General features: G+C 43.1%; 2 protein-coding genes across 4 annotated transcripts; one reads left to right on the forward strand and one right to left on the reverse strand.

Moving 5' to 3' along the window:
* Positions 1 to 2,888, forward strand: LOC132999619 (NADH-cytochrome b5 reductase 3). Its single transcript, XM_061069337.1, has 9 exons — positions 1 to 128; positions 410 to 535; positions 637 to 709; positions 944 to 1,050; positions 1,136 to 1,265; positions 1,377 to 1,460; positions 1,889 to 1,974; positions 2,292 to 2,391; positions 2,565 to 2,888. Exons 1-9 carry the CDS (start codon positions 108 to 110, stop codon positions 2,735 to 2,737), a joined length of 900 nt encoding a protein of 299 aa, XP_060925320.1. The 5' UTR covers positions 1 to 107; the 3' UTR covers positions 2,738 to 2,888.
* A 460-nt stretch (positions 2,889 to 3,348) lies between these two features.
* On the reverse strand, positions 3,349 to 24,569 carry LOC132999503 (liprin-beta-1-like). 3 transcript variants are annotated; one of them, XM_061069209.1, is made up of 26 exons: positions 24,434 to 24,569; positions 18,729 to 18,811; positions 16,925 to 17,130; positions 15,708 to 15,788; positions 15,194 to 15,307; positions 15,006 to 15,116; positions 13,700 to 13,792; positions 12,006 to 12,105; positions 10,840 to 10,856; positions 10,640 to 10,706; positions 9,856 to 9,974; positions 9,562 to 9,632; positions 8,754 to 8,781; positions 8,298 to 8,448; positions 8,149 to 8,181; positions 7,384 to 7,519; positions 7,175 to 7,297; positions 6,766 to 6,916; positions 6,497 to 6,608; positions 6,319 to 6,407; positions 6,115 to 6,237; positions 5,273 to 5,398; positions 4,718 to 4,906; positions 4,444 to 4,593; positions 4,305 to 4,370; positions 3,349 to 4,236 (listed from the first exon to the last, which is right to left on the reverse strand). In XM_061069209.1, the coding sequence occupies exons 2-26, from the start codon at positions 18,793 to 18,795 to the stop codon at positions 4,144 to 4,146; spliced, it is 2,616 nt and encodes an 871-aa protein (XP_060925192.1). In that variant the 5' UTR covers positions 18,796 to 18,811; positions 24,434 to 24,569; the 3' UTR covers positions 3,349 to 4,143. The 3 variants fall into 3 exon arrangements, with proteins under 3 accessions (XP_060925192.1, XP_060925178.1, XP_060925185.1); XM_061069195.1 differs by having other exon boundaries at positions 10,795 to 10,856; XM_061069202.1 differs by lacking the exon at positions 8,149 to 8,181 and having other exon boundaries at positions 10,795 to 10,856.
* Positions 24,570 to 25,137: the final 568 nt, after the last annotated feature.

Genomic DNA, 25,137 nt, shown 5'->3' on the forward strand with positions numbered 1-25,137 from the left:
TTCCGTGTGGCGCAGTGTCGGGTTGGTCGCAGCGCTTGAACCTTCAACCTTTTTTCCTGCGTATTCAACCAAACTCGTCTCCTGTCTTTTGAACAAAGTGACAGAAGATGTTTTCCTACATCATCGGTGTAAGTATCCACTCCGCCATGTTGTGTACTAGCGTGCTAACGAGCTAGCTATGGCTAACGGGAGCTAACGAGGAGGAAAGTTGTGTCTGGAACTCCAGACTCATCGTGACTCATCGTGACTCACTGGTTCTGTTTGTGGATAAAGTGACTTGAGACCACGCCCCTCAGAGGCCGCACATGGATGCTAGCCCCTGTTAGCTTCTATTAAGTCCTGTTAGCTTCTATTGCAGTTCGCAGTTAGCCACTGATCTGTGTCTGACCCCCCGCTGTGTGACCTCCAGCTGATCCGAGGAGGCCTCGACAGCATCGTGAACCTGATCTTCAGACTCCTGTTCTCCAAGAGGAGAGCCGCCATCACCTTAGAGGACCCGAGCATCAAGTACGCGCTGCGGCTGCTGGACAAACAGGTGAGAGCCTACCACACGGAGGGGAGGGGGGGGGGGGCACAGAGTGTTGACATGGTGATAAACAACACGTGTGTCTGGGTGTGTGTGTGTGTGTTGCACAGATCGTCAGTCACGACACCCGGAAGTTCAAGTTCGCTCTTCCGACAGCTGATCACATCCTCGGGCTCCCTATCGGTGAGTGACGTCATTCAGCACAAACTCAATCAATCACGTTCATGTGTTTGTTTACTTTTTTTAAATGTTTCTATTTGTTGCTGTAACAGGACAACATTGTTATAGTTGTTGTAAAAACATTTTCTGTTGCTTGATTTGTTTCGCTTAATATTCAAACACATAATATCTGATTTAAACGTTTAAGTTGGAGTCCTGTTATACGTTGTGTTAAATTAGGGATCTGATGTTTTCTAGGTCAGCACATTTATCTGTCAGCGAAGATCGACGGTAAACTGGTCGTTCGCCCGTACACGCCGACGTCCAGCGACGACGACAAAGGTTACGTGGACCTGGTGGTGAAGGTGAAGCTCCGACCCAACTCCTCTTTTAGATTTAAAGCTGCTCTTTGACTCTATTTTTACAGTATCGTCCTCTGATTGTCGACAGGTTTACTTCAAAGATGTTCACCCTAAGTTCCCCGAGGGGGGGAAGATGAGTCAGTACCTGGAGAGCCTCAGGATCAACGACACCATCGACTTCAGAGGCCCCAGCGGCCTGCTCGTCTACCAGGGCAAAGGTCAGCGGGTCAACACGAAGCCCAACCAATAACTGAGCCGGAGTCAGTTTTCATACAGTTTTATAGAAGTCGAGCTCTGAATCTTTGACGCTGTGATTTCTTTCTCTTCAGGAGCTTTTGCCATTCAAGCTGATAAAAAGTCTGCAGCTGTGATCAAGACGGCAAAACACGTGGGGATGATCGCTGGAGGGACGGGTGAGTTCGACACGACAGGACGTTTGTTTGTCTGCAGAATAACACAAAGAACCTATTAACATAGTGTTTCTATTGGAGACTTTTGGGCCTCGGTGAAGGTCTGCACTATCCTTAGAGTCCTATTCTGTTTATTCTGTAAAAGCAATTTCTCCTCACACTAAAGGTTGAGCTGATGAATCATAGTCATGCGTCCCGTCTCATGATCATTTATCAAACAGAAGTCCAAACAACAGCCGCTCTCATCAAGAGTCAAGATGTTTATTTGGCAGTTTATACAAAACAGTGGAAAACATCTGAAGTGAAATTTAAATAATAAAAAGCAGCAATAACAGGCAGTTTTTCCTCTTTAAATTTTAGATCTGCAACTTATCATTATTTTATTCATTAGCTGCTTAATCTAAACTTTATTTATTGTTGTTGTTTTCCAGGAATCACTCCGATGCTGCAGCTGATCACAGCCGTGATGAAGGATCCCCAGGACCAGACGGTGTGTTACCTGCTGTTTGCCAACCAGGTGAGTTTCATTAGTCTGAGTCAACACCTGTTCTCTCTCCTGTTGTTATTCTAGTGATAAATCAGGTAAACATCAGGATCTAAATGGTTCCCGAATCCGGTCATAAGTAGAAAATATGTAATAAATAACATAAATCGAGAATCTATATTTGATTACATTCAAAGATCTTTCTATCAATGTGCACTGTCCCTGTTAAATTCAATCTAATGGACGTCACTGTACAGGACTTACTTTAGTATATGAATAACTTAGAACCAGTGGTTTTCATCCAGTTTTGATCATTGATTGCTTATTGATGATTTTGTCTCTTGTCTCAGACGGAGAAAGACATCCTGCTGCGACCGGAGCTGGAGGAGATTCAGGTCAACAACCCGGATCGATTCAAGCTGTGGTTCACTCTGGACAAGGCACCAGAGAGTGAGTTCACACACAGCAGATCCTGAAGATTCTCTTATAAGAAATATAATGTTACTGATTACACCACTAGATATCAGTCCTCACCAGTAGGTGTCAGTAGTGTGCGCTGTTAGATCTAAACATTATTATTATTCTGGGTATTTGATGAGCTGTGGTCTTTCTCCCTGCATCAGACTGGGAGTACAGTGAAGGCTTCATCAGCGAGGACATGGTCACAGAGCACCTCCCCCCTCCCGGAGGCGACGCCCTCATGCTCATGTGCGGCCCCCCCCCAATGATCCAGTTCGCCTGCAACCCCAACCTGGACAAAGTCGGCCACTCTGAAGATCGCAGGTTCACCTTCTAGACGTCGACGGCAACTTCAGAAAGAATTATCTCTACTCCAAAAAGCATTAAGCACTCATGTAGTCGGGTATTTGCACTATGTAAACAATATTTATGCCGTGACATTCATCATGCAACAGAATCACAGCAAGGACCAAGACCTGCGGGGGGGGGGGGGGGGGAAGTGTGACGAGAGGGAAGTTGTGTATATGTGAGTTCAGGATTCAGATGTGTGTGTGTATGTGGAGTTGTTCATCTTCAGACGGGAAACCAAAGTGAGATATAATCGGCTTGTGGTGAAATGAGGATGTGATTTAAAAGACCTGTTGCTAAAGGAACCCAGTGTCAGAGGTTTACTGGCTTTAGTGCCTTAACACTTGCAAAAGCTTTTTTTATGCACACTTAATATAATCGTGCTTCATTTGTACGGAACCACTCATCGTCCCCGAGAGTTTAACCTGCTGTTTATCTGTGGTTTATTCTGCTCAGACGGATTCGTTCCTGTTACTGATGCGACGTCTTGCTGCTTGTGTTTGAATATGCAACATAAAACCCAGTTATTATTGAACTATCCACGTTTGGCCTTTTTATTTTAGTGTGCCTGCGAGTGATGTAAATAAGAGTAAAGACGAATAGATTTTTTCGTTTTTATTAACAAAAATGGAAAAACAACGTAGAAGAAAACATTTGGTTAATTTCCTGATAGAAACAAAGACTTTGGTTTTGAACAGTTTTATGTTGAAGATCTTTGTCGATTAGAAGATTAAAACCACTCACATCCGTCTGGTAAATATGAAGCTAGAGGAGGTTGGAGCTAAACATTTATTTATCTGTACTACAAATGCTAATAGTGATTTTACGAGCTGAAACGTTTTTGTAGTGAACAATATTCAGATAACACAACATTCAAGACCTTAAACGTGTTCTGTTGTGGTGTCTGAACACAAACAGTTTGAGTTTTCAGATTCATCTCAACCTTAACACTAAGTGTGTGATGCTGAAGTTTAAACAGTGTCCTGGATGACACAAGTGGAAACTACTTTAAAACACGTCGAACCCGACACTCTTTAAAAAGAGGAGACAAATCTAAACAGTTTGACGTCCTTTGGATTAACTTTAAAAAAGTTAACGTACCACAACAGAATCATTTGACTGCAGCTGTGGACATAAACACTTGAGGGAGATTTCTTTAAAATAAGACAAACATCTTAAAGATAATTCACTGACTACAAGAGTAATACAAACAAATGCAGGCACGTTAATGCAAACCTTGAATTTGAAGTTCATGCTTTATAACTGACGGCCTTAATAAATATCAACGACACAGACTAACTGAACATCACTGTGAAAAGGTCTCACAAGGTTTTCATCTGGGAGGTTTGAGAAAGACGTCGGCCCAGAATTTTTCTTTTGAGCCAAAGTTCAGCTTCACGCGTTGGAGCTGTCGTGTGTTTCCACTGCGTCGACCTCTTGATGACAGACGGACGTTTCCTGGTAGAAGCCGTCGCCCTTCAGCATGTTCTGAAACACAAGCCTCAGGTCAGTGCATCGCTCTCCAGCCAACTCGCTGCAGCAGCTCAGACTCTCACCGTCAGGTTGTTGATTCCCTCGGAGAACGCTCCGATCTGCCGCACTGTCCCCTCAGAGTCCTCCATCTGCCACACAGCACAGGGAGACATGTCAAGAAGAAGCCCGGCAGAGAACAGAAGCAGGAGTGTTGATCTCTACCTGTTCCAGGTGGTCCTCGTAGAGCCGCACCCCCGTCTGGAAGCTGCTGCTTTTTGGCATCTCCACGTTCATGGGGCAGACGTACTCCTCGTGGTCGTCCTGGCGTTTCCTCCTCAGAGTTCCAAACCCACCGAAGGACATCCGGCGAGGCTGAGAGTGAAACAGACAGTGTCACATGTTCAAGAGGTTAATTCTTTGTCTGGCTGTTCTGGGTTTGAATGCACTTATTGTAAAAGCATCAGCTAAATGAAATGTAACCACAGGGATTCGTTACCTTGACCTTGGCGGTGGCGGTGAGGACGGTGTAGTCAGGGTTTTCCAGACACTCCTGTTTGAGCCGCTGAGCCTCGGAGCCGACAAGTAGGTGGAAGTGTGTGGCCAGGTGGCGTCTCAGCAGGGTTTTGTTGGGGGGGATGTTGAGCAGGAGAGCGAGAGCTTCCACGTTGAAACGCGGCTCCAACACCTGGAGAGCACAGAGATATAGAGAAAACATCATCATCGGTGTGAAGGGAGGAAAGTATTATTAATCACGATGAGAGAACTTCAGTCTCTAGTTGTGACTCATCCTAGATGTTGGATTGTTTAAACATCAGAACGATGATGCAGCTGATCTGGGACTTATCGTGCCTGATTAAAGTTTGTAGTTTTTTCAAAATATTTGAAAATTAAATACACCAATAAACTAATACAGAGCAGATCAATTGTCCCTATTTTCTCTTCTTGGTCGCTGAAGTTATTTTTGTCGCCTTATTTTAGTTTTTTCATAATTGTTTCCGACGATTATCCATTTATTTATCTCAACGATCATCTGATCCTGTGACTTGCTCACCATCAGTCCTCCATGAACGCCGCTGCCTCTCAGGTTGGGAGCGTACTCGGCCAAGTCCACCGACCGGAGCCACTCCATCACTCGGTGGTTTGTCCACTGGGAGATCTCAGCCGGAGTCATGTTGTTCTGGACGAGGGAATCAAAATATAGATTTTAAATAAGTACAAATAGGGTTGCAAAATTCCGGGAATATTCAAAGTTGGAAGCTTTCCATGGGAATTAACGGGAATATATGGGAAAATACAGGAATAAACGGGAATTAACTGGAAATGTTGTGGGTAATTTATACTAACTAACTAAGATATAAATATAAACATTTTGTTTTGTCATAGGCTGATTTGAGCCCTGAGGAAACTTTGGGCACTTGACTATACGCCTCTGCATCGTTGTCATTCTTAACATAGGTCTTTGCACAGCCTTTCCTTCTACATTAGATGGGGTGAAATGTCTCCGCACATGAGATAGTGCACATGGCATTGTTCTGTAGAATAAGATGAGAAAAAGGTTTGTAAAAAAACACTTATTCCAGAGATATAGTCTGTAAAAATAATTTACAATTGATTGCTGGGAATTATCTGTGCATGTGATGGAAGAATGCACAGTGGAGGGTTGAAATTCAACGTGCAGCATTCCATACATCTTTAAAATAGAGTTTTGAATGACTTTTTATCGCTCAGCGTTTAATTTCGTATTTATTTTTTTTCAAAATTCCCAAAATTCCAGAGCTTAACTTCCCATGGAAAGTGTCCGGAAATTTACCGGAAACTTTCCGCCCTTTTGCAACCCTAAGTACAAAAACATATGTTCAAATAGGACACATGTTGTGTTTTATCGAGTGATACCTCGTCGGACGGCCGTCGCCTGAGGCAGTTTGCTTCGTAGGAGTTGAGGCGGAGGACCTGAATGGCTCGTTTGATGCTGAGGTGATGGAGAACGCTGCCGACCTTCAGAGACAACAAGTCCTCCTGCAAACACACACCACACAGTTACCACACAGGCACGCCCCCCTGTGGTCAGGGCTTGAAAAGGCGGCGGCGGCAGCTCACCACTGTCATGTGGTCCAGCATCCGTCCATCAACACGAGCCTCATCGAAGTGACTCTTGTACTGCGGGAGGCCGATGTCATCCAGCCATCCTGAAACAGAGAAACACAGAGTGTGTTGAATCTGAATGAAAAGGTTGTGGCTGACAGGCAACAGGTACTGTGGATGGTGGGACACTCACTGGTCACCCAGTTGTGGTCCAGTTTGCCCTTCAGGTCGTCCTCATCTGAGCCCAGCGCCTGTAGAGCCAGCTGTAGCTTCTTCCTGTGGAGAGGCTGCCTGATGCCCAGCTCCTGATCAGAGGAGGAAACAGGAAACATCCGTCACAGGTAACCAGACAAGCATCTCAGAGAAATGCTGCATCATATCTCCTCTCTTTCATGAAGAAACATTCAATCACTGAGTTTCTGGAGGTTAAGACTTCAGCCTTATTAGGAGGCTTCTCCCTACCTTCTCCACGTCGTGCTGTGACGCCTGCAGCAGAGTTTGTCCTGATTTGATCCAGTTCTGACCCTGAGCAGCGTATAACCCGAGGCCTTGTTCGTGTAGCCACTCGTAAACTTCCTCTTTACTCCAGCGGGAGAAAGGAACATCAACGGCACTGAGCAGAGACGAAGAGAGAACATGGACGAGAGGAAAATGAGGGATTACAAGAAAACATCAAGTCACTTAAAGGAGAAAAGTAAACGACCGGCAGATAATATATTTATGTCTGTAAATAATCTGGCTGCAGATGGCGACAACAATAACAGAGCAAAATTTCCCAGAATCCCATCATTTATATAAACTCTTAACTCTTGTTCTCGCCTGTGAAGTGTTTTGAAAAGACGCCTGATGTGAATTATTGGTCGACTCCTACTTGTGTTTAGCTTCTCGCGACCACCCGAGTCGTGGGCCGGCTGTGGCTCTGACTCCGCCCCTCCTGAACTCCATCTCCGCTGCGTCGTCGAGGTTGAAGGAGGTGGAGTGACTCCTCTTCAGCCTGCAGGAGTGAAATCAACATCACAGTATAAACATGATAAATATAAAGAGAATCCTCCGACGTTAATGAAAACACTTGAGTTTTACCTGCCAAAGAATTTCATGAATCCTTTCGACTTCTTTTTGGTTTCTGGTGAGGACGGCAGGGGAGGTGCATTGTGGGATTTCTGTGGAGGAACAACGGCCAAGTCCAGGTGATCTGTGCCTTTACGTTCTGTCTCAGCTGGAGAAATAATAACATGAACATTATTCATGTACATGATACAAGATGTGACATCCCACCACCAGGTTTTACTACATCACAGCTGAGGTCGGCCATGCAAAGAACCAGTTAATCACCACAACACAACCAGTACAGACGGTTCACGGCTTCACGGACACGTACGATAACAGCGGCTTCATTGCAGATGGTTTATGACGTTGTGGATCAGGGACAACTGGATGATTTCAGACAAGAAGAAACTAGAAAAACAAGGATTCCCAACTTTTCTTGAGGCTCATTTCGAAACGTGATGAGACCTCACAAGAAAAGAAAAAAGGCTGGGAAACATTGGTTTATCCATCATAGGACAGAGTGACACTGAGTTCATGAACACAAAGTGATTGTGTGGTAACATGGTGTCTGAATAGTGGGAGAGATGAGTTCCAGTTTGGGTAAATTAGGAAATTCATGGGACCGCCAACTCAATTTTACAATCAGCTCTAAATAGCAGCTTCTAATGTGAAGGTCAGTCTCTCATCAGACATGTTTATGATGGTATTTCAGTGTCAGTCGGTCCCTCAGGTGCATCCAGCTGTATCATCCAGAGCAGCCATGCTGCAGGCCCACAAGGCCACTCTGCTCTACTGTACCTAACACAGGTGCACTGGAGCTCCGGGTGCGATCTTCACAATTTACAGAGGCGTGGAAGAAACATCAGAATCAGCAATGAAACACTTTGAAATGACAAAATAAATGTGAGGATAATACAAGAGGATGAAAACAGTTTGATTGAGCTCACCGAGGTTGGAGGTGCTGGCCGCCTGCTTCCCTCCTCGCAGCTTCAGGAATCCACGACCAAAAGAGGAGCGACTCTTCTTGGAGCCAAATGCCTGTTCACTGCTGGGGTTTGATTTACTGGGGGGGAGGGAACCAGCTGCTCTGTTTATCGTCTAGGAGGAAAAGTACAGGACAGAGGATAAGATGAAGCCAAGGATACAAGATTTCACTATTAAATCCAAGCAGGAAAAGGGAGGAGGGTAAAAGTTTGGTTGCTCCATTCAACCACTAGGTGTCAGCACAGGACTAAGTGCATGTGATGAACTATGTGATGGTTCATGTGATTTCTCTGAAACCAGCAGGAATCACATGGATGGTTTACGCTCAACATTCAAAGGTCAAGAGAAAACACGTCTGAATGTTGGAGCTTTGGGTGAAGACGTGATTTAAATCAGGTCGATGTCTGATGGAGTCTCACCTGGTCACTGCTGCTGGTCACCGTCAAACTGAAACAACAAGAAGAAGATTGAGTCAAGAACACATGATTCAAGAGTCTTCGACCAAATGAAATAAATAAATCTAATATTTACTTCATGTTCAACTCTGCTACAAATTAAAATAACTTCTTATAATATAATATTAGTCCACTCCACAAGCAACTGCTTCAAAATAGAATACATAACACTGAACATCAGCTGTTCCACTTTCACACACGTTGCAGGATTCACTCAGAGGGTTTCTCCACTGAACCTGTTTGATCAGACCTCGTGTAAGAGCCGTGTGGGCGTGTGTGAAATCTTTAAGCTTATCACTGGAGAATGAACATTACATTAAATGCTCCAACTATCAAGAGACGACACTAAATATATTAGCAAACCTGTTGGTTGAGAGGATTCTTAATGTGAAGATCTCTAGTTTGAGTTTCGTGTTTATTTCCCAGTGTGTTCTTACTACAGGTAAACATTTTGAATTTAATTTGATGCAATATCACATGAGGATTGTAGCTCATCTAAATGTTTATGTAGAACAACTGACCTTATATGAAGGTTAAACAGATCGTAAATAAAATAAATCTGAAACATTTTATTAAAACCAGAAATTGATCTTCAAGGAATGAGAACAGAGTAACTTGTTTTTGTTTTGGATTTATAAAATAATATAAATCTAAAACGAAAACTTTTCAAGGCCGACTGTGAACTTTTAGAAAGTCTGTCAATTTGTATTCTATTCCAAATAAAGCAACACGTAGTGAACAATGATTAGATATGAAATCAGGTGAGTTTTACCTTTGCGTCTGTAACTGTCGTTCTCTGTCCAAATCGTTCATCTCAGACAACACAGCGATACACGGAACCGACTGAGACGAGAGGCAGACACAGAAAGAAAAAATGTTAATTTAACATTTTTATTCCAGGAAGCAAAACATTAAAAAACCCTGAACAGAAGCTCTGGATTCCACAGTGAAACAATTTCAGAGTGGGAGGTTTGGGTTGAGTTGTTTTGTTTTTTTTCTTTCTGAAAGGAAGTGGAGAGTCTGGGGTTCATCCTGTGTGAATTGTTTTGACAGAGGTTGTGTTTACCTCGCCGAAGCTCCTTCCTGCCTCCCCCTCCAAAGCCAGCGTGACCTGATCCACCTCCATGGACTCAGGAACCGAGAGATCATCTGGGATATCGTCATAGTCGTCTTCCTTCAACTTCTCTGAGAAAGGACAGAGAGGACAGAGAGGACGGTCAGCTGGGACGTGGGGGAGACTTAGACAAACTGTTTGATTCTCGCCATTAATCTTCTTTATTTTATTATATTCAAAGATGGTTTACTGGAGATGAGCAGGATATGAAAACCCGATCTTCTCAGAAACAAAATGTTCTTTCTCAAGGTTTTTCTTGATATTAGCTAGAGGTGAGTTGGCACCAAAACAACTAGTGAACCACAAAGTATTTGCTATTATTGATAATCTGCGATATACTTTTTAAAGGAATGAATGAAGCCATTCTTCTAAAATGCTGCAAAACTCTGAAGAGAGGCGATCAGTTTCCCAAAGCTCAAGATAACTTCTTCAAATGTCTTGCTTTGTCCAATAGAAGGTTAAATGGTCAAGTTATTTCTTTACAAGAAAATATAAGAAGAGAAAAGCTGCAAATCATCACATTGAGGAAGCTGGAATCGCTAAATATTTGAGAGTTTTGTACTCGATTAAATAATTGAGAGATGATTTTCTGGGCAGAGATTTCAAGAATAAAGATATTTGGCGACTTGATCTTAACACAAAGGGAAATAGCAACAGAGGAGTTGAATACTGAGGTAAAGACATAAATGCACATGTTAAATGAGTATGTGTTTAGATGAGTCACATTTAAACTCACCTTTATCGAGCTCCTGCACTTCCTTGCACTTAGTCAGCGACTCCTCCAGCTCTTTAATCCGTCTCTCCTGAGGATAAACATGATGGAATTACAGTAAAGTCTGTTTTGATCAAATCAGCTGCTCAGGACTACGACAACATCACCTGACACTTCACCTTCTGATCGTTGGCGGACGCCAGCGTCTCCAACACCCTCCTCACCTTCAGCACTTCTGTATCTGGACACAGGATAATAAACAACAGAAATAATGAAGCCTCTGACGCTCAGGTTGTCGACCTCAGTGGGTCGGTCACCTTCTGTGGGTTTTAATGAGAAATGCTGCACAATTAAAAACATCCGACACTCAGTAGTTCAACCCAAACAAAGCTCATCGTTTTTTTAACTTTAAGTTATGATTTTATCTTCTTTAAAAGCTGCACCTATTAATTGTATTCAGTATTTATTCAGCTTCTTTTATCAGGTTTGTTTTGCTGCTTTTATATCTTTTGTTCTTTCTAATCACCGGCTAGAGGAGAGATTATTTTCCAAATAATATTGGACTCCAAAGTAATTCTAACATTGCTCAATCTGCTGGATGTGTAAATAGACTTTACTTTATAAGGTGATAACTTGTCAATGCAGTGTTAAAGCTCGTTTCTGTACCCAAATACAAGTGGTCAAGAACTAAACACAGAGTTTCTAACTGAGTCTTGTTCAAAACCTTTAGATTTAGATTTTATTGTATTAGTTGTTCCTGATAAAAGATTCATAGACGATGAGAGGACAGTACATGTGAGACACGGCGGCCTCTAGGTTCAGTAAACTGTCTTGAACTTTAGTTAAATTAAACCTCAATGCTGATGAGAATCTGTTCTTCAATTTCTATTCATACACAATATCCCAAAAGCCTCATTCACGACTTAACTGAGTTTAATTTATAATAACATCTGGTTAGATTATTAAATCTGGAAGTTTGTTTGATGCTGTGCATGTCTGAAGGACGTCAGGTTACACTGTCCAGAATACGAGTCTCGGCTTTGAATAAATGGAATTCCTCCAGCATCAGAGAAGATAAGATAAAGACAGCAGAGGGTGGAAGTGCAACAGTCACGTGATCGGTATGAAGCCTCCAAACAGAAACACTTACAAGGATTTAGGTAAAAAGAGATGTTAGATAGTAAAATAGATAATTAACTGAGGACTCTGGATGAATGTAAGAAACTGTTAGGGCTTCAGGAAAGCTCCTGGAGGGGGACGGGGGGGTGTTTAAGGAATGTGAAATGTCTATTTCTCTAATCTTCATAACCCCTTGTGTAATATTAGATTTGAGCTGCATGAAACAGTTTAAGAAACTTCCAGACAATTGATAATAAAGAACAACTCCCACCTCCGTCTCCTCCCTCCACCTTCAGCCGGCCCTCGTCCCTCAGCCTCCGCAGCTCCAGCTCCCGCTCGTCCAGCTGCTTCTGTAGAAGCTGCAGCTCGTCCTGCCACAGACGACAGATGTTAAATCACGGCTCTCTCTTCACTTTGTGAATCAGACACTGACAGACGGACAGAATTTATTTAGTCTGGGTTTTAATTGGGCTTTTATTTCTTGCTTAGGATTTGATTTCCTAGATATTACTGAGTATAAGAGGAAAATGCAAATTTGAAATAACCAAATAACTAAACTTCCACTCCCATCATCCTTAGCTGCACTTTGTGTTTCGTGCTGATTGGCACATAATCGAATGCTAACACTCTAACTAAGCCGATGAACCTGGTAAGTATTAAACCTCCTAAACATCAGTGTGTTAGCACGTAGCTCAAAGCATCACTGTGCCAACAGAGCTGGAGTCTGTCCGTCTGTCTGTCCGTCTGTCTGTCCGTCTGTCCGTCTGTCTGTCTGTCTGTCTGTCCGTCTGTCCTTAGACTCACTGAACTCGTCTCAAACACAGAGTTCCCTCAGAGACGTTTCGCCGAACGTCTTGTGAGCAGTGAAGAAAATGTCATGTGTATAATCAGTGAAATGACCTTTGACCTGACATTAGTAGGAATAAGTCTGTAGGTCAGTGATTTGTTTTAACCCCTTCTTCTCTGTTTATACACTAGGGGGGGGGGGGGTTGTGAGATATATACACACGAGTACATTTCTGGTTGTTAAATACTTAACACACCTGAAAATGCATATCACGTGACCATTTGTGATTAAATGTAAACAGGAAGCAGATTGTCTTCTCTCCAATTTGTCGCTTAGTTACAGAAAAAACTACAAACTAGAACAGAAATAGTTATTTTCTTGGACCGAAGACGATACGGTTGAATGTGAATCTTTTCGCCCTTCACCAAAACCAGGTTCCTGTGTCATTCATTTCTAAACGTCTCAGCTTCTTTCCGCTCATACAACACAGCTCTGCAGTTTTTCAATCTGAAACTGGGGCGGAAGCATTTTCAAAGTTCTCCATCTTGGGTGCTCGACAACTCCAGAGTAGTGTCAACGAGTGATAGTGAGATTCGGTGCAGGCTCACACTATTCACTACATCTGTGAACTAGATTCTAGTCTTCTAATCTAGAAAATGTACAGCATGCAGAACAGTGGACACACTGGAGAACAGGACACAAACTGTCTCTGCAGGAATCACGGAGATGTACCAGTTCCCCTTCACAAGTGGAGGAACACATTGTGATTGTAAATTTGAACCTGGTACAAATCTGGAGCCACGACAGGTGGAAGCACTTACAGCAAGTGTGTGGTGAGAGTCAGGAAAGCAGAGTGCAGCAGTGGAGGAAGGTTTAGAGGATCTTAAGGGCCAGAGAGAGGAAGAGGACAAGCAGGAGATTAAACCTTGTTCACCTCGGCTCCAGTGAACCGCTCAGTGTTCCGCTTTGGACGCTTGACAGGTTAGCATGTTGCGAGAAGATGTTAAATTTACAAAAGAGAGAGAGAGAGGGGGGGGGGGGGGATGGAAACAGGGCGGAATGAGCAGAGAAACAAGGTCACGATTGGAGGGAAAGAAATCACAAGGTTTTCAATAAGTAATGAAGCATTTCAAAAAGAGCAGAAATCGATTCTGACCTGTGAAACTACAAACACTCACTTTGGTAACTTTGAGTTTCTTCTCACACTGCAGTCTCTCGTTCTCCATGTCAGTCACCCTGAACCGCAGGTCGGTTACTTCCTGGTACAGGCCCTGAGGAAGAGGAAAGAATTCCCATCACCCAGTGAACTCGGAGAGTAACCGGCATCGGGGGAGGTTTGTGGAGACTGCGTGGGGGAGATGTCTGATAATACAACTTTTGAGAACAAGGGGGGGAGGGAGAATTCCTGCCAAAGGCACCAAACTTTATTTTCAGACTGACATCCCACTGGAGAGAATCTGAGAAGCTCATGGAGAAGAATCTTAATAAGAAGCATCGTGGTCCATTACAGCGTGGGAGAACAATTAGTAAAGGTATTAAGATGTACTTTCACCACATTAAACACTGGATTTAAAGCCATACTGTTATTCCCACATGCATTTATAGAATTATGTCTGAGCCCTGTTCAGACCTGGTGTTAACTTCTGTCCTGAGACATTCATTCCTCTTTTCATACTCTAATGTGTCTCCTGTGACCACTTGTGTTCCGATCGCACTTCCCCTGCTCGATATGCAAATAAACACGTTCGTCATTTCTGTTCAGGAAAAACAAAAGTATGTTGCTTTTACCCAGTCTGAGTTAACAGATGTGTCTGTCGTCGATATATCTTTCGATAAACACAAATAATTGAGTGTATATTAAGGCAATAAAAATCGCATATGGACACACACACATATATGGCAACGGGGCACGAACAGGAAGTAGTGAGTTTTCCATTTTTTCAATTAGGCTCTAATGTTTAAATAAATACAGCGATCACAATGGGTCGGAATTCATTAGATGGGATTAAGGTAAACTTTCTATAATGGAGGCTCAATGGAAACTACAATAATTATGAACAGTTGCAGGAAAAAAAATCCCCTAAAGCTTTTTACTGCCTGGAAATTCCACATAATATTCTCCAAATGTATATGTTCCTGCCGGTGGACAGAATGTATGGAAACGGTTAGTCCCACAGTCTTTTAGAGAGGGGGAGGACAGGGGAGAGGTATGGATGGATGGGTTGGAGGGTGGGGGGGTTCGGGCAGGAAGCAGCTGCCGCAGCACATGAGGAGTTTAAGCCTCTTTTGTAAACGTTGAAGAAGTTCACCCTGCGCCACATGACAGCTCCGAGTCGTCCAGCCGAGTGAGACGAACCTTTGTGACTCAAAAACAATAACTGGGCGGCTGCCAGGATTCAGAGACACACGTCACATGGGACGAGGTGCAGGTGCAAACTGAGCACATTGCTCCATCTCTGCTCTATTTCACAGGCGACACTCTACCTCATGGTCCCTGTGGTCTTGCTCCACAGTCGCCAGCTTCAGCTTCAGACTCGACACCTCCGTCATCAGCTCCAGCTTCTGGGTCTCCAGCCCCGATCGGCTCATCAGCTCCTGTAGAGCCAGAGGGAAACTTTAGGAAATGGCAGTTTTACAGCAGCTCGAGAAAACTGCCTGTTGATTTCCATTACCAGTTGAAGAAGCTCCTCAGTAGCATTGAGTTTCTCCCGGTTATGGTCAAGACAAGAGTCAAGGTCTCGAATCTTTTCCCCCTGCACCTCCACCTGGTCCGTCAGAACGCTTACCTGCAGAGTCATCACATCTTTTATTATCAGCTTTTTACATTCTACTTCTTTCACGAGAGATTTCTGTATTTTCGTTAAGTCATATTAAACCACAAATTAACTGTGAACCAAATACAGAAAAACTACTTTTTTCCCTCCTCCCAACAATATAAAAAAATGTGCTAATATGGTTAAAAGTGAATTTAAATGGAATCCAGATGGTTTGAATCTATGCAGCAGGTTTGAATGTTATTAGGAAACTATGTTAAGTTCTTTATAAAGGGTCACATGGTGTCGCTATGGGTTGACGTTAGCATTAAACACAAATCATTTGTTCATATTTCTTAGAGTATTTCTTTGAAACGATGAGACAAACAAGACTCGGCCCCTTTGACAGAGCGAATCCCACAAACTTGTTTACCTGGAGAATAAGACACTCTTTGTCACTCTCCAGCCGTGAGAGACGATCTTGGTTCAGTGCTTCTGGGCCGTGTCCGTTGGCCTGAAATCAGAAATAGCACAAGTTGATTTGAGAGAGTTCGTGAAAGCAAAGCAGAGTGGAGGCCTCGGGCCGTCATGTTGAAATACGAATCTGGCTAAAGAGGCCAAAACTAAAAACCCTTCGCCCTTGAGCAACATAGATCTCGTAGAATAGTGAACAACTTCCATCCTCTAACCTTTGTGACAGTGAACTCACAGGGTTTCCCCCTGGAAGAAAAACAACAGATTTTACTTTTCCAGAAAAGCATGTGAGGGTCAGTCACTGTTCTCACATGGAAGTTATTTGAAAATTGAATCAAAAGCAAACTGCACGCTCGAATATCACACATGAAGAGATGAGTGTATAAGGGAAGAAATACAAGAGCCTCGAGTTTAAGAAGAAGATGGAAAGTATTTTCAGCCGGACTCCTATAGAAAGTCTCATCACTCCCACGGCACGTCATAACAGCACTCGTACAATAAACACAGTCACTGTATGGGCAATGGAACACGATCAAGAGATGCAAAGCAGATCAGAGGATAACTCAAACCAGGTGACGTCTAAAAACTGCACCGTGCAAACTTACTGGTCATTATCCTGCGGAGCTGCAGAGACGGATATAAAAGTGGGTTTCTCCTTTTGGAATTTAAATCAACTTTGACTGTTAAGATTTATGATGATGTTCGCCCTCCGTGGTGAATGAGGAGAAGAATCAGAGAAACCATTTATAAATCATTGCATCAGTTTATGTGTCTTGGCCAGGTCAGGTTATGTGTAGTATCCGGTCTGGAGAGTAAAAAGCCTCCAGGAGACAGTGGAGGTGGAATGAAACCTGACGACTCAAACAAGCGGAGGAGGCAGTTTGACATTCACAATATCCAGATATTGGGTACAAAGGTAAAAATGCATATAGGAGGCGTATGTGTAAACTTTATCCTTCATTCGGTTTGTGATCAGATCCCCAATCAATCTTTGAATGATCTGTGTGCAAGGAGACTTGAACCGTACTACTACTCTTACATATACATATCAATCCAGTACTGTAACTACCATCTTATTGGTTTTTGTTTTTAAAGACTTTTTGTCTTATCAGTTTTCCTGCAGCCACACACTCAAAAGCAAAAAACACTGAAAGCTAAAAAGTCCTTTATTATTACCATTCCTCCGTGCAGCCACTCTGCCAACCCCTCTGCGGTGGAATCAGGGATTTGACAGCGCAGGTTGTCCCTCTCCTCATTGTCCATGAGCTCCAGTGCCGCCCGCAGGTCCTCGAGGAGGTGCAGCACCCGGAGCCCCCCCATGAACGGTGAGGTGGGCGACTGGCAGTCGAAGAGCCCGTTGGAGTAATCCATCGCCTTGGAGCCTTGGGAAGCACGGATGGAAGAAAGGGACTATTTCACAATATCATAAAAACAGTGAGGCTGTGGAATCATAGTCTCTCATTAGTGTGGTATGAAAGTCATAATGAAAATCTAATGTGTTGGGTTCTCACAGACAAAATGGCAGACGATGACTTAAGAGAAGAATTTACGACCGAAGCTGGTTGATCTGTGGTTGTGGTGGAGAAACGGGGACGAGGCAAAGCTGTAAATTTCACCATTTGGGCAAATGTATGTTTACTTCTTTCTTCTGAACTCCAAGTTGTGTGGATGTTGTTTAACAAAAGGGTCAGAAACATATAAGTGAAAGTTCACAACTGAAGCTGTGTATGAACAAAGACATGTGGATTCGTTCAGATGTATAAAACCAAGTGTACATGTGTGTTTGATTTAGAAATCATTGAATGCAGAAGCCTGATTCCCATAGTACATACACATGGGTACAGAGAGACACTAAAGTGTTTGCATGTGAACATCTCTGCTTTTTCTCATTTACTGATGCACAGAAGAATTAACATCAGCCATCATTGTGCAAATGTAAACACTAAAACCTGATATAGAATCCTTTGAATCTACTTTAATATTTTCATTTAAGAAGCATTTTGGATCTGAGTGAACATTTTGTTTTTTAAATAGCTCTGAATGTTTCACTCTGAACACACTGAGCTGAATTAATCTGTAATTTGACTCCAACGAAAATAACAGCATAACAACTATGTCTAGGCACTTGTTGGTTCTCTCCACAGACATAATGGGCGAGCACATGATCAAATAAGGCATCATATGACAATATAATTGAATAATGGCAATTACATTTTCTCCTGTATGTGCTGAAAACATATTTTCTGATATTCTTGGCAGCAGCAGCAGCATGTTGACTGAACTCGAGAGCCCAGTGTTCCCATCGTGTGCTCCGGAGCACTTCCACCATCTATCATGTGACTGGAACCTCAGCCGTGATGAAGATGTCCAGTGGTAACAAAGAGACGGAGCTAAGTGATTAAATATCCAAACAATCAGGGTACAGCACACAGTAGCGACGGAGTGGGGCTCGATGGTGGCTGTGGTTTCTGTGGAAACAGTGGGGGACTCGGCATCATGTGATCAGCCGCCGTGCTCCTCTTGGAAAGGTCAGCGCTATAATTACACACATCGGTGGAAAAGTAGGGGACTCTGACGCTGAAGGCTGCTCTGCTCATCTGCTGCAGCACAAGTATACAGCGTGTGGCCAAAAGTTCCAGAGCAGGAGTTTGTCTTCCAAACTCTCAGGGCTTGAATAATCATTAGTTTCCGTCACTGCTGAGACAATGGAAACTTTCTTCTCTCATGGTTGGGGCAGGAGGAGCCAGTGACGAGGGATCCAGCAGCACCATTTTGTACTTTTATGTATATTCAGGAGGATTGCATTAAAATTCAGGAGGGAGAAAGAGAAGGGCACATTCTGTTGCCGTCCGGTGGAAGCAGAATTCCCAGCTTGCAATGAAATGACTTCCAGATGTGGCCGGACCCCACAGTATATACCATGCTCACCACCTCAAGTGCTGTGGCCAGGTCTTAGAGTCAGAGTGTGCAGTGCGGTTACCTGCTATGATCCCATCCATCTGCTCCAGGGCAGCTGCCAACATGTCACTGGCGTCAGACATCATCATCTTCGCTTCAATGAATCTGCAGAAGAGAAGGAGGCAGGTTTTTAAAAAAGGAGATGAGAAGGAAAAAGAGAAAGAAGATTCATAAACAATCTGCCAAAGACAATATGTCAAAGAACGGAGAGTTCTCACGGACGGGGGTTTCCAGAAATTTACAGTAGCAAACTAATGGACGTCTGCATCAGCAGGGAAAGGGTTTTCTAAACTATTAAACTAACCTTAAATGTGTATTTTTTTATGGAAACTACACAAGAAAATACTTAAATATAGTCAAATAAAACTCGTAGAAAACTAAAAAAGTTCTTTCTCTGTCTTGTGTGACTGTAAACTGAATATTTTGGACTCCTGGGTTGTAACTGTGAAGAAATGAGTCAATACTGAAAACAGATGTCACTCTATTCTCTTATTTCTTATTGTTCACAGTATTAATTTGCTCCTACGCAAGCATCACTTTCAAACTACAAAGCCTGCTTCTATGTTTTTCATATTTCCATGTGAAAAACGTTTAACTGGGTTATCACTAATCATGTGGTGATACTAGCTCACATTCTTCCTTCTCCCCCGGCTGCTGCATCAAATTAACCCTGCACTTTGTGCCACAATAACCCGGCTGCTTGAGAAACAAAAAACAAAGTGATCCCCGGGGCTTTTTTACCCAGCAGGCATCACTTCCGGCGGCGGAGCAATCATGGGTTGCTTGTGGGCAGAACCCTTGTCTGGAATAATGACACCATTCTCCCAGGGGTCTCAGGCGCTCGTAGCGTCGGCATGTTTGGCATCTCAAACTTCCACAACAAAGTTGGACGGTTCCCACGTGATCGCTGGTTTCAAACACCGGTCACATGTCTCTGCTTCACTCTGCAACGAGCACTTATCGCCTCAGATGGAATCTGATTTGCTGAGGTTGAAGACAGTGTGGAGTTTGTGCAGATGCAGAAGCTAAAACCCAGAACTAACAACATAAAAACAGAGGCTCTGCTTGTTCAGACGTCCCATGGTAGGAGACTGGGGGGGGGGGGCAGAGTCTGCAGACTTAATTTCCTCCCTCTCGGGGGTCAGAGAGTCACACCTAGCAGGGTAAGAAACGGGCATGAGGAGGGTAATTAAATCAATGGTGGGGGGTGGGCTGTGCAGTTAACACAAGGGGGCCTTTAAGTTCTCAGTTGCCTTAACTCCACAGAAACAGGAGCAAGTTTCTTTCCAAACAACATGCACGCTCCTGCAAAGCTCCATCAACACATCAGAATAGATAAGGAACTGAATACTGGTCGTGCACGTGCACACGCTCCATTTAAATCCAAAGACAAAACATGGCTCTGCTCAAGAAAATATCAAAATAAAAACGAACTCGCTTTCCAATTATATTTTACAGTTCCCATGGGGGTTGCAGGCTGGAGGAAAAGTCACAGATGCGAAGTCTTACTACTAATTCATTTTCCTCTGCAGGTATTTCCGGAGAATGATGGAAAAGCATCAGTCAACCTCAACAGGGTGGAAGCTGTATTTGCTCAGCTGCTTTCACCCGGAGAGAGAAAACTACAGCTTCTCCAAAAGGTTTGTTGTGAATCCAAATGTTTTCTATGTCAGCGTGAATGCTCACAACAACAAACGGCAGGAAGAGAGGAAAACCAGTGTGAACCATCATATGCCCCGTTCAACCATCATGCATACAGAGTTTCTGCAGGTTGAGTTAAATTTAAAACCTGGAGGAGAGGAGCTCACAGAAGAGGGTCCACGTGATGAAGAGTGAAGTAATCATGATTGATGACGGCACCGTGGAGGAGTGAGCACTACTCACATTCCTGAGCAGGTTAGTTCTCCCAAAAACTAAACACTGACGCCTGGTACCAACATCTCCATCGACCTTTGTGACCCCCCCCCCCCCCCCCCACACACACACACACTCACAATCCAGCCATGACTTAATACATTAGGCTATTTCTCTAATTGTCAACACTGACTCAGGCAACAAACATGAAAATAACAAAGAGTCCCCAACAGGACAACTCTCAAACTAACTTGTAATAAAAGGCTTCAATGGTCTAAATCTTAATTATTTGACTGCGGCAATATTTACACATTTCCAATGAACCTATTCGAGAGTGAAATTGAATTTTTTTTCCTAACGATGCAAGTTTGTTTTTAACTTTAACCAGATGGTGAAGACATGGTATGGAAAAGATACAGAGGGGGAGGGACACTGCATTTGAGAAGAAAAGGAGGGATAACATGACCCTGACACACACACACACACACACACACACACACACACACACACACACACACACACACACACACACACACACACACACACACACACACACACACACACACACACACACACACACACACACACACACACACACACACACACACACACACACACACACACACACACACACACACACACACTCACACACTCTGCTGCTGCCTCAGACAGTCATGCTTCAGCTGTGATGCAGATGTGTATTTCAGATGAACTCATAGCAGTAACAGCAGGAGCGTTCAGCAGCCGAGAGGCACAGTCACACAATTAGTCGGAGTAATAAGCGTTTAGAGTTACAGCGAGAAACGTCTGATGTGAACGACGCCGAGCAACCTCCAATAATCTGTAGGAGGCTTTAAATACATCTGCTGTGAGCTTTTAAATTGAATTCTCCTATACAGATTCAAAAAGAATAGTATTCATTACACAACACAGCATCTTGAGATGTGTATTGCGCTGTGGCATTTGATCAATGTACAGTTTGCCAATGGTGCCTGATATTAAAGTCCGATCTCATTACTGCATCCAGCCAACAGCACATCTGTGTTTTCATTAAGAAATCTGAGCTTTTCCAAGTTGCAGAGATGTCAGTCGACCTTTATTGGATTTAGAGCAAATTACAAAAACAGCCCAAAAAGCTAATATTAAAAAAAAAAACTGCTCAAACATCCAAGTGTCTCGTATTTTGATCTAATTTGAAGTTAGATCAGTTAAACTTTAGTGTCATAAAAAGTAAAGATGGCAGTCAGTAAAGCCTAGAAGCGAGTAGTGGATCTAAATCGTAGATGATCGATTTAACTGACACGTCATGTCACCTCACACAGTTTCAGAAGCACATGACAGGAGGTAAAATGGACATGAATCCAGTCAGAGACCTTTGGAAGTCGGTGACACGTGAAACGCAGCCTCCAGTCAAACACCCGGCCTTTGTTTACACATCCCCATGAGAGGTGGTGGAGTGGACCTTTAGTCTGCGCTGCCGTGAGGTCGGACTGTTTGACAGATACAACAGCTCGGGCTTTAAACTGCTGCTTTACTTCCTCACTGCAGCAGCGGCAGCATGGAGACACTACACAAACAAGTCTTTGTCTTTCCCAGACTCACATGGCAGCTCTGCCACACTGATCCCTGGTTATTGCAGTTTTTTCCACGTGGCTCCGACTACATCATAGTCAGAAAATCACACTGGAGGATGGAAAAGGGGGCGAGAGGACGCCAAGAAAAACAGCCTGTCTTGCTTTTGTTTAAAAGATTCACGCATATAAGCATGAAATCTTAGTCATGTTCAAAAAGACATCAGAAGTAAAAATACTGTAGCGTTAAATGAGTTTTACACGAATGAGCTGAAAACATAAACAGGCCTTGAAACGGAGACATCAACCAAAGTCAGGAAGACCTTCACTCTGCTGTCAGGAAGCGTTTCCTGGCACATTCATGGAAAAAACATCTTCCTCTTTTAGTCTGAAACTGCCACTTCCCAGTGATCCCAGTACGGTCCACACTAACTGCTCCAAATGTCCAACTCTAAAAGCAGTGGGATATCAACCTTCCTTCAAGTTAGGGAGGAACTTGCAGCTCAACCTGATCTTTAATAATGTTCCTGCAAAAAACGGTTTTAATCTAATTTCCAAAGTGTGCGAACCTCCCAATATAGCGCACAACTTTCCAGTGACACCTCCCTTCACTCGAAACCCAGCAGCCAGGGAAGTTCTGTGCCAAGAATGTCAGGAATGTAAATGTCAAGGAATAAAAAAGGTGCACGAGAAGGGAAAAGTGCTCAAATGTCAAATTTTGTGGAAGACTAAAATCTAAAAAGCGGTATTACAGCAGGAAGAGTTAGGTACAAACACACGTCTGCAGCCTGAGGAAATAAGATGAATACAGCCAGGAGATTGGATTTATTTACTAAGGGTTTTATTATACTCAATTTCCCACTAGAACATTAAATATAGCTGTGCAAGCAAATAAGCACCAGCATGGATTCCCCGAGCTGTGGATCATTAGCTGTGTGAGTGTGGCGGAGGATACAAATATGGTTATTTTACCGGAGAAGGAAATAAAATCAGTTTGTTTTTACTTTCTGTGCCTGGATGCCAGGACCCCACCAGGCGACAGATTGAGGGGTGGACGGCTGCCAGCAGGGCGGCCAGCGCCTCGGGACCCAGGTTGTTCCAGAACGACTCGGTGCCGCTGAGGTTTCACCAAAACAAAGAGCTGCACAAGTCTGAGACTGGTAAACAAGAAAGAGAAGCCAACTCCGGGGCAGAAGCAGATTTAAACTGCTGCCGGGACTCAAACCCAGGTTCCCCACAGTGATTCACTTCTTGGCTTCGACCTTCACGGACGTGTGCCGCATGAATCAGCTCTGGTTTGATTCAGATACTGCAGAAAATAACCAGGTCTGGGATCTGCTAGTACGTGAAAACAAGTTCTGATCCAATACCACGTGTTCAAAGTGTATTTAGATGTTTTTTAAACTAGCACTATACTACAGATAATATCCCAGGCCTGTGTTGGAAAAACGCAAATGTCCGAGTCAATTGCAGTGGACATTCTTAGGAGTTTCTCCTGCCAGACCCCCCTCCCCCCCAGGTAAAGACTCAGGAGAATGCCCCATGTGAGTGGACATTTGGGGATGAGGTCAAACGTCGGATGGGGACAATTGCGTGATTGTGGATTTATTCATTTGTTATCATTTTCAGTTGTGACTCCAAAACTAGACAATTAAGTTGTGAGTGGTTCATTCTTTTGACATGTGTAACGATAGCTATACTTCCACATATCTGTTTAAATATATCGTATTAGTTATTAATCAAATGCAGTAATCGATATCAGCCAGTGTGCAAAGGCTAGGTATCGATATCATGAGAGGGAGAAAGATATCGGGAACATCTGTGGTTATATAAAACAAAAACGTAACAAAGTATGAATATTTCAACATATTGAAACGATTATGTCCACATGTGAGGATAATTAAAAAATCAAATCCTTTCTCTACAACTGATACGAGTTTAGAAGTTTGTACTCTGTATATTTTCTTTGCCTGTCTTGAACAGTATACGTAAAATAAACGTGTATTTGACACAAATACTTTTAATACATGAGGATATGAGAGATGGGATTTTTTTGGGGTTGAATATAAATAACTTTAATCACCACAAACTCTGGGCAAAGTGTAAAAACACGTTTAAATAAGTGTTAAGTGACACATTAATAAAGTTGACGGTATATAATGGAGCTAAATTAAAACGTTAGCTAACACAAACACGTTAATACGTTAAGTTAAGCTAGCGACGTCAAAACGAGCGTTAAACTAACCGTTAAAACTGCGTTGGGGAAAAACAAACTTTTTGGCTGAAACTTGTTGAAACTCACGGTTTTTTTCTCTGGGCAGAAACTTCAGAGGATTCGTCCGGAACGCGTCGGTTCTGCGATGTGAGTCTGACGCAGCGTCATCGTGCCCGAGCGACTTCTCATTGAAATAAAAGCGAGACTCGAGCTTTCATCCAAACTCAAGAAGTCAAGCTGACGTGGTAGCGCGGTAAACCCGACCGGAAGTCTTGCTTGAGCTTCACAATAAGAGGGGTGATATTTAATTTCACCCCTTCTCCATGAGTCATTCATTCATAATAATCTTATAATATATAGGAAAATGTGTTGACCTCATCACCCAGATTATTACTACACTATCTGTATGATTGATGACAGTTTAAAAACTATCATAACAATCCTATCAGCAATTTAGTAGTATTAGCAATAACCTTTTCTAATATTGACAATATCATAATATTACGAACAATCTATGATGTTAAACCAGTATTTTATATGGAATTCTACATAATATTATTATAAATTCATTTTGTTTTTAACTTAGGTAGCAGGTCTTAAACTTTAAATTTCTCTTCACACATACCCAGCCAGGGCCGGGTCTAGGCAGGGGCAAGAGGGGGCCTGGCCCCCTCAAATAAATGTTGTGCCCCCTCAAACTAAATCCCAATTTATAATAATAATAATATAATAAAGCACAATGCCCCCTCAAGATTTGTGGCTGCCCCCTCATACATGCCTGTCTAGACCCG

This window comes from Limanda limanda, chromosome 1, assembly GCF_963576545.1.
Source record: "Limanda limanda chromosome 1, fLimLim1.1, whole genome shotgun sequence".
In the NCBI taxonomy this organism is placed as follows: domain Eukaryota; kingdom Metazoa; phylum Chordata; class Actinopteri; order Pleuronectiformes; family Pleuronectidae; genus Limanda; species Limanda limanda.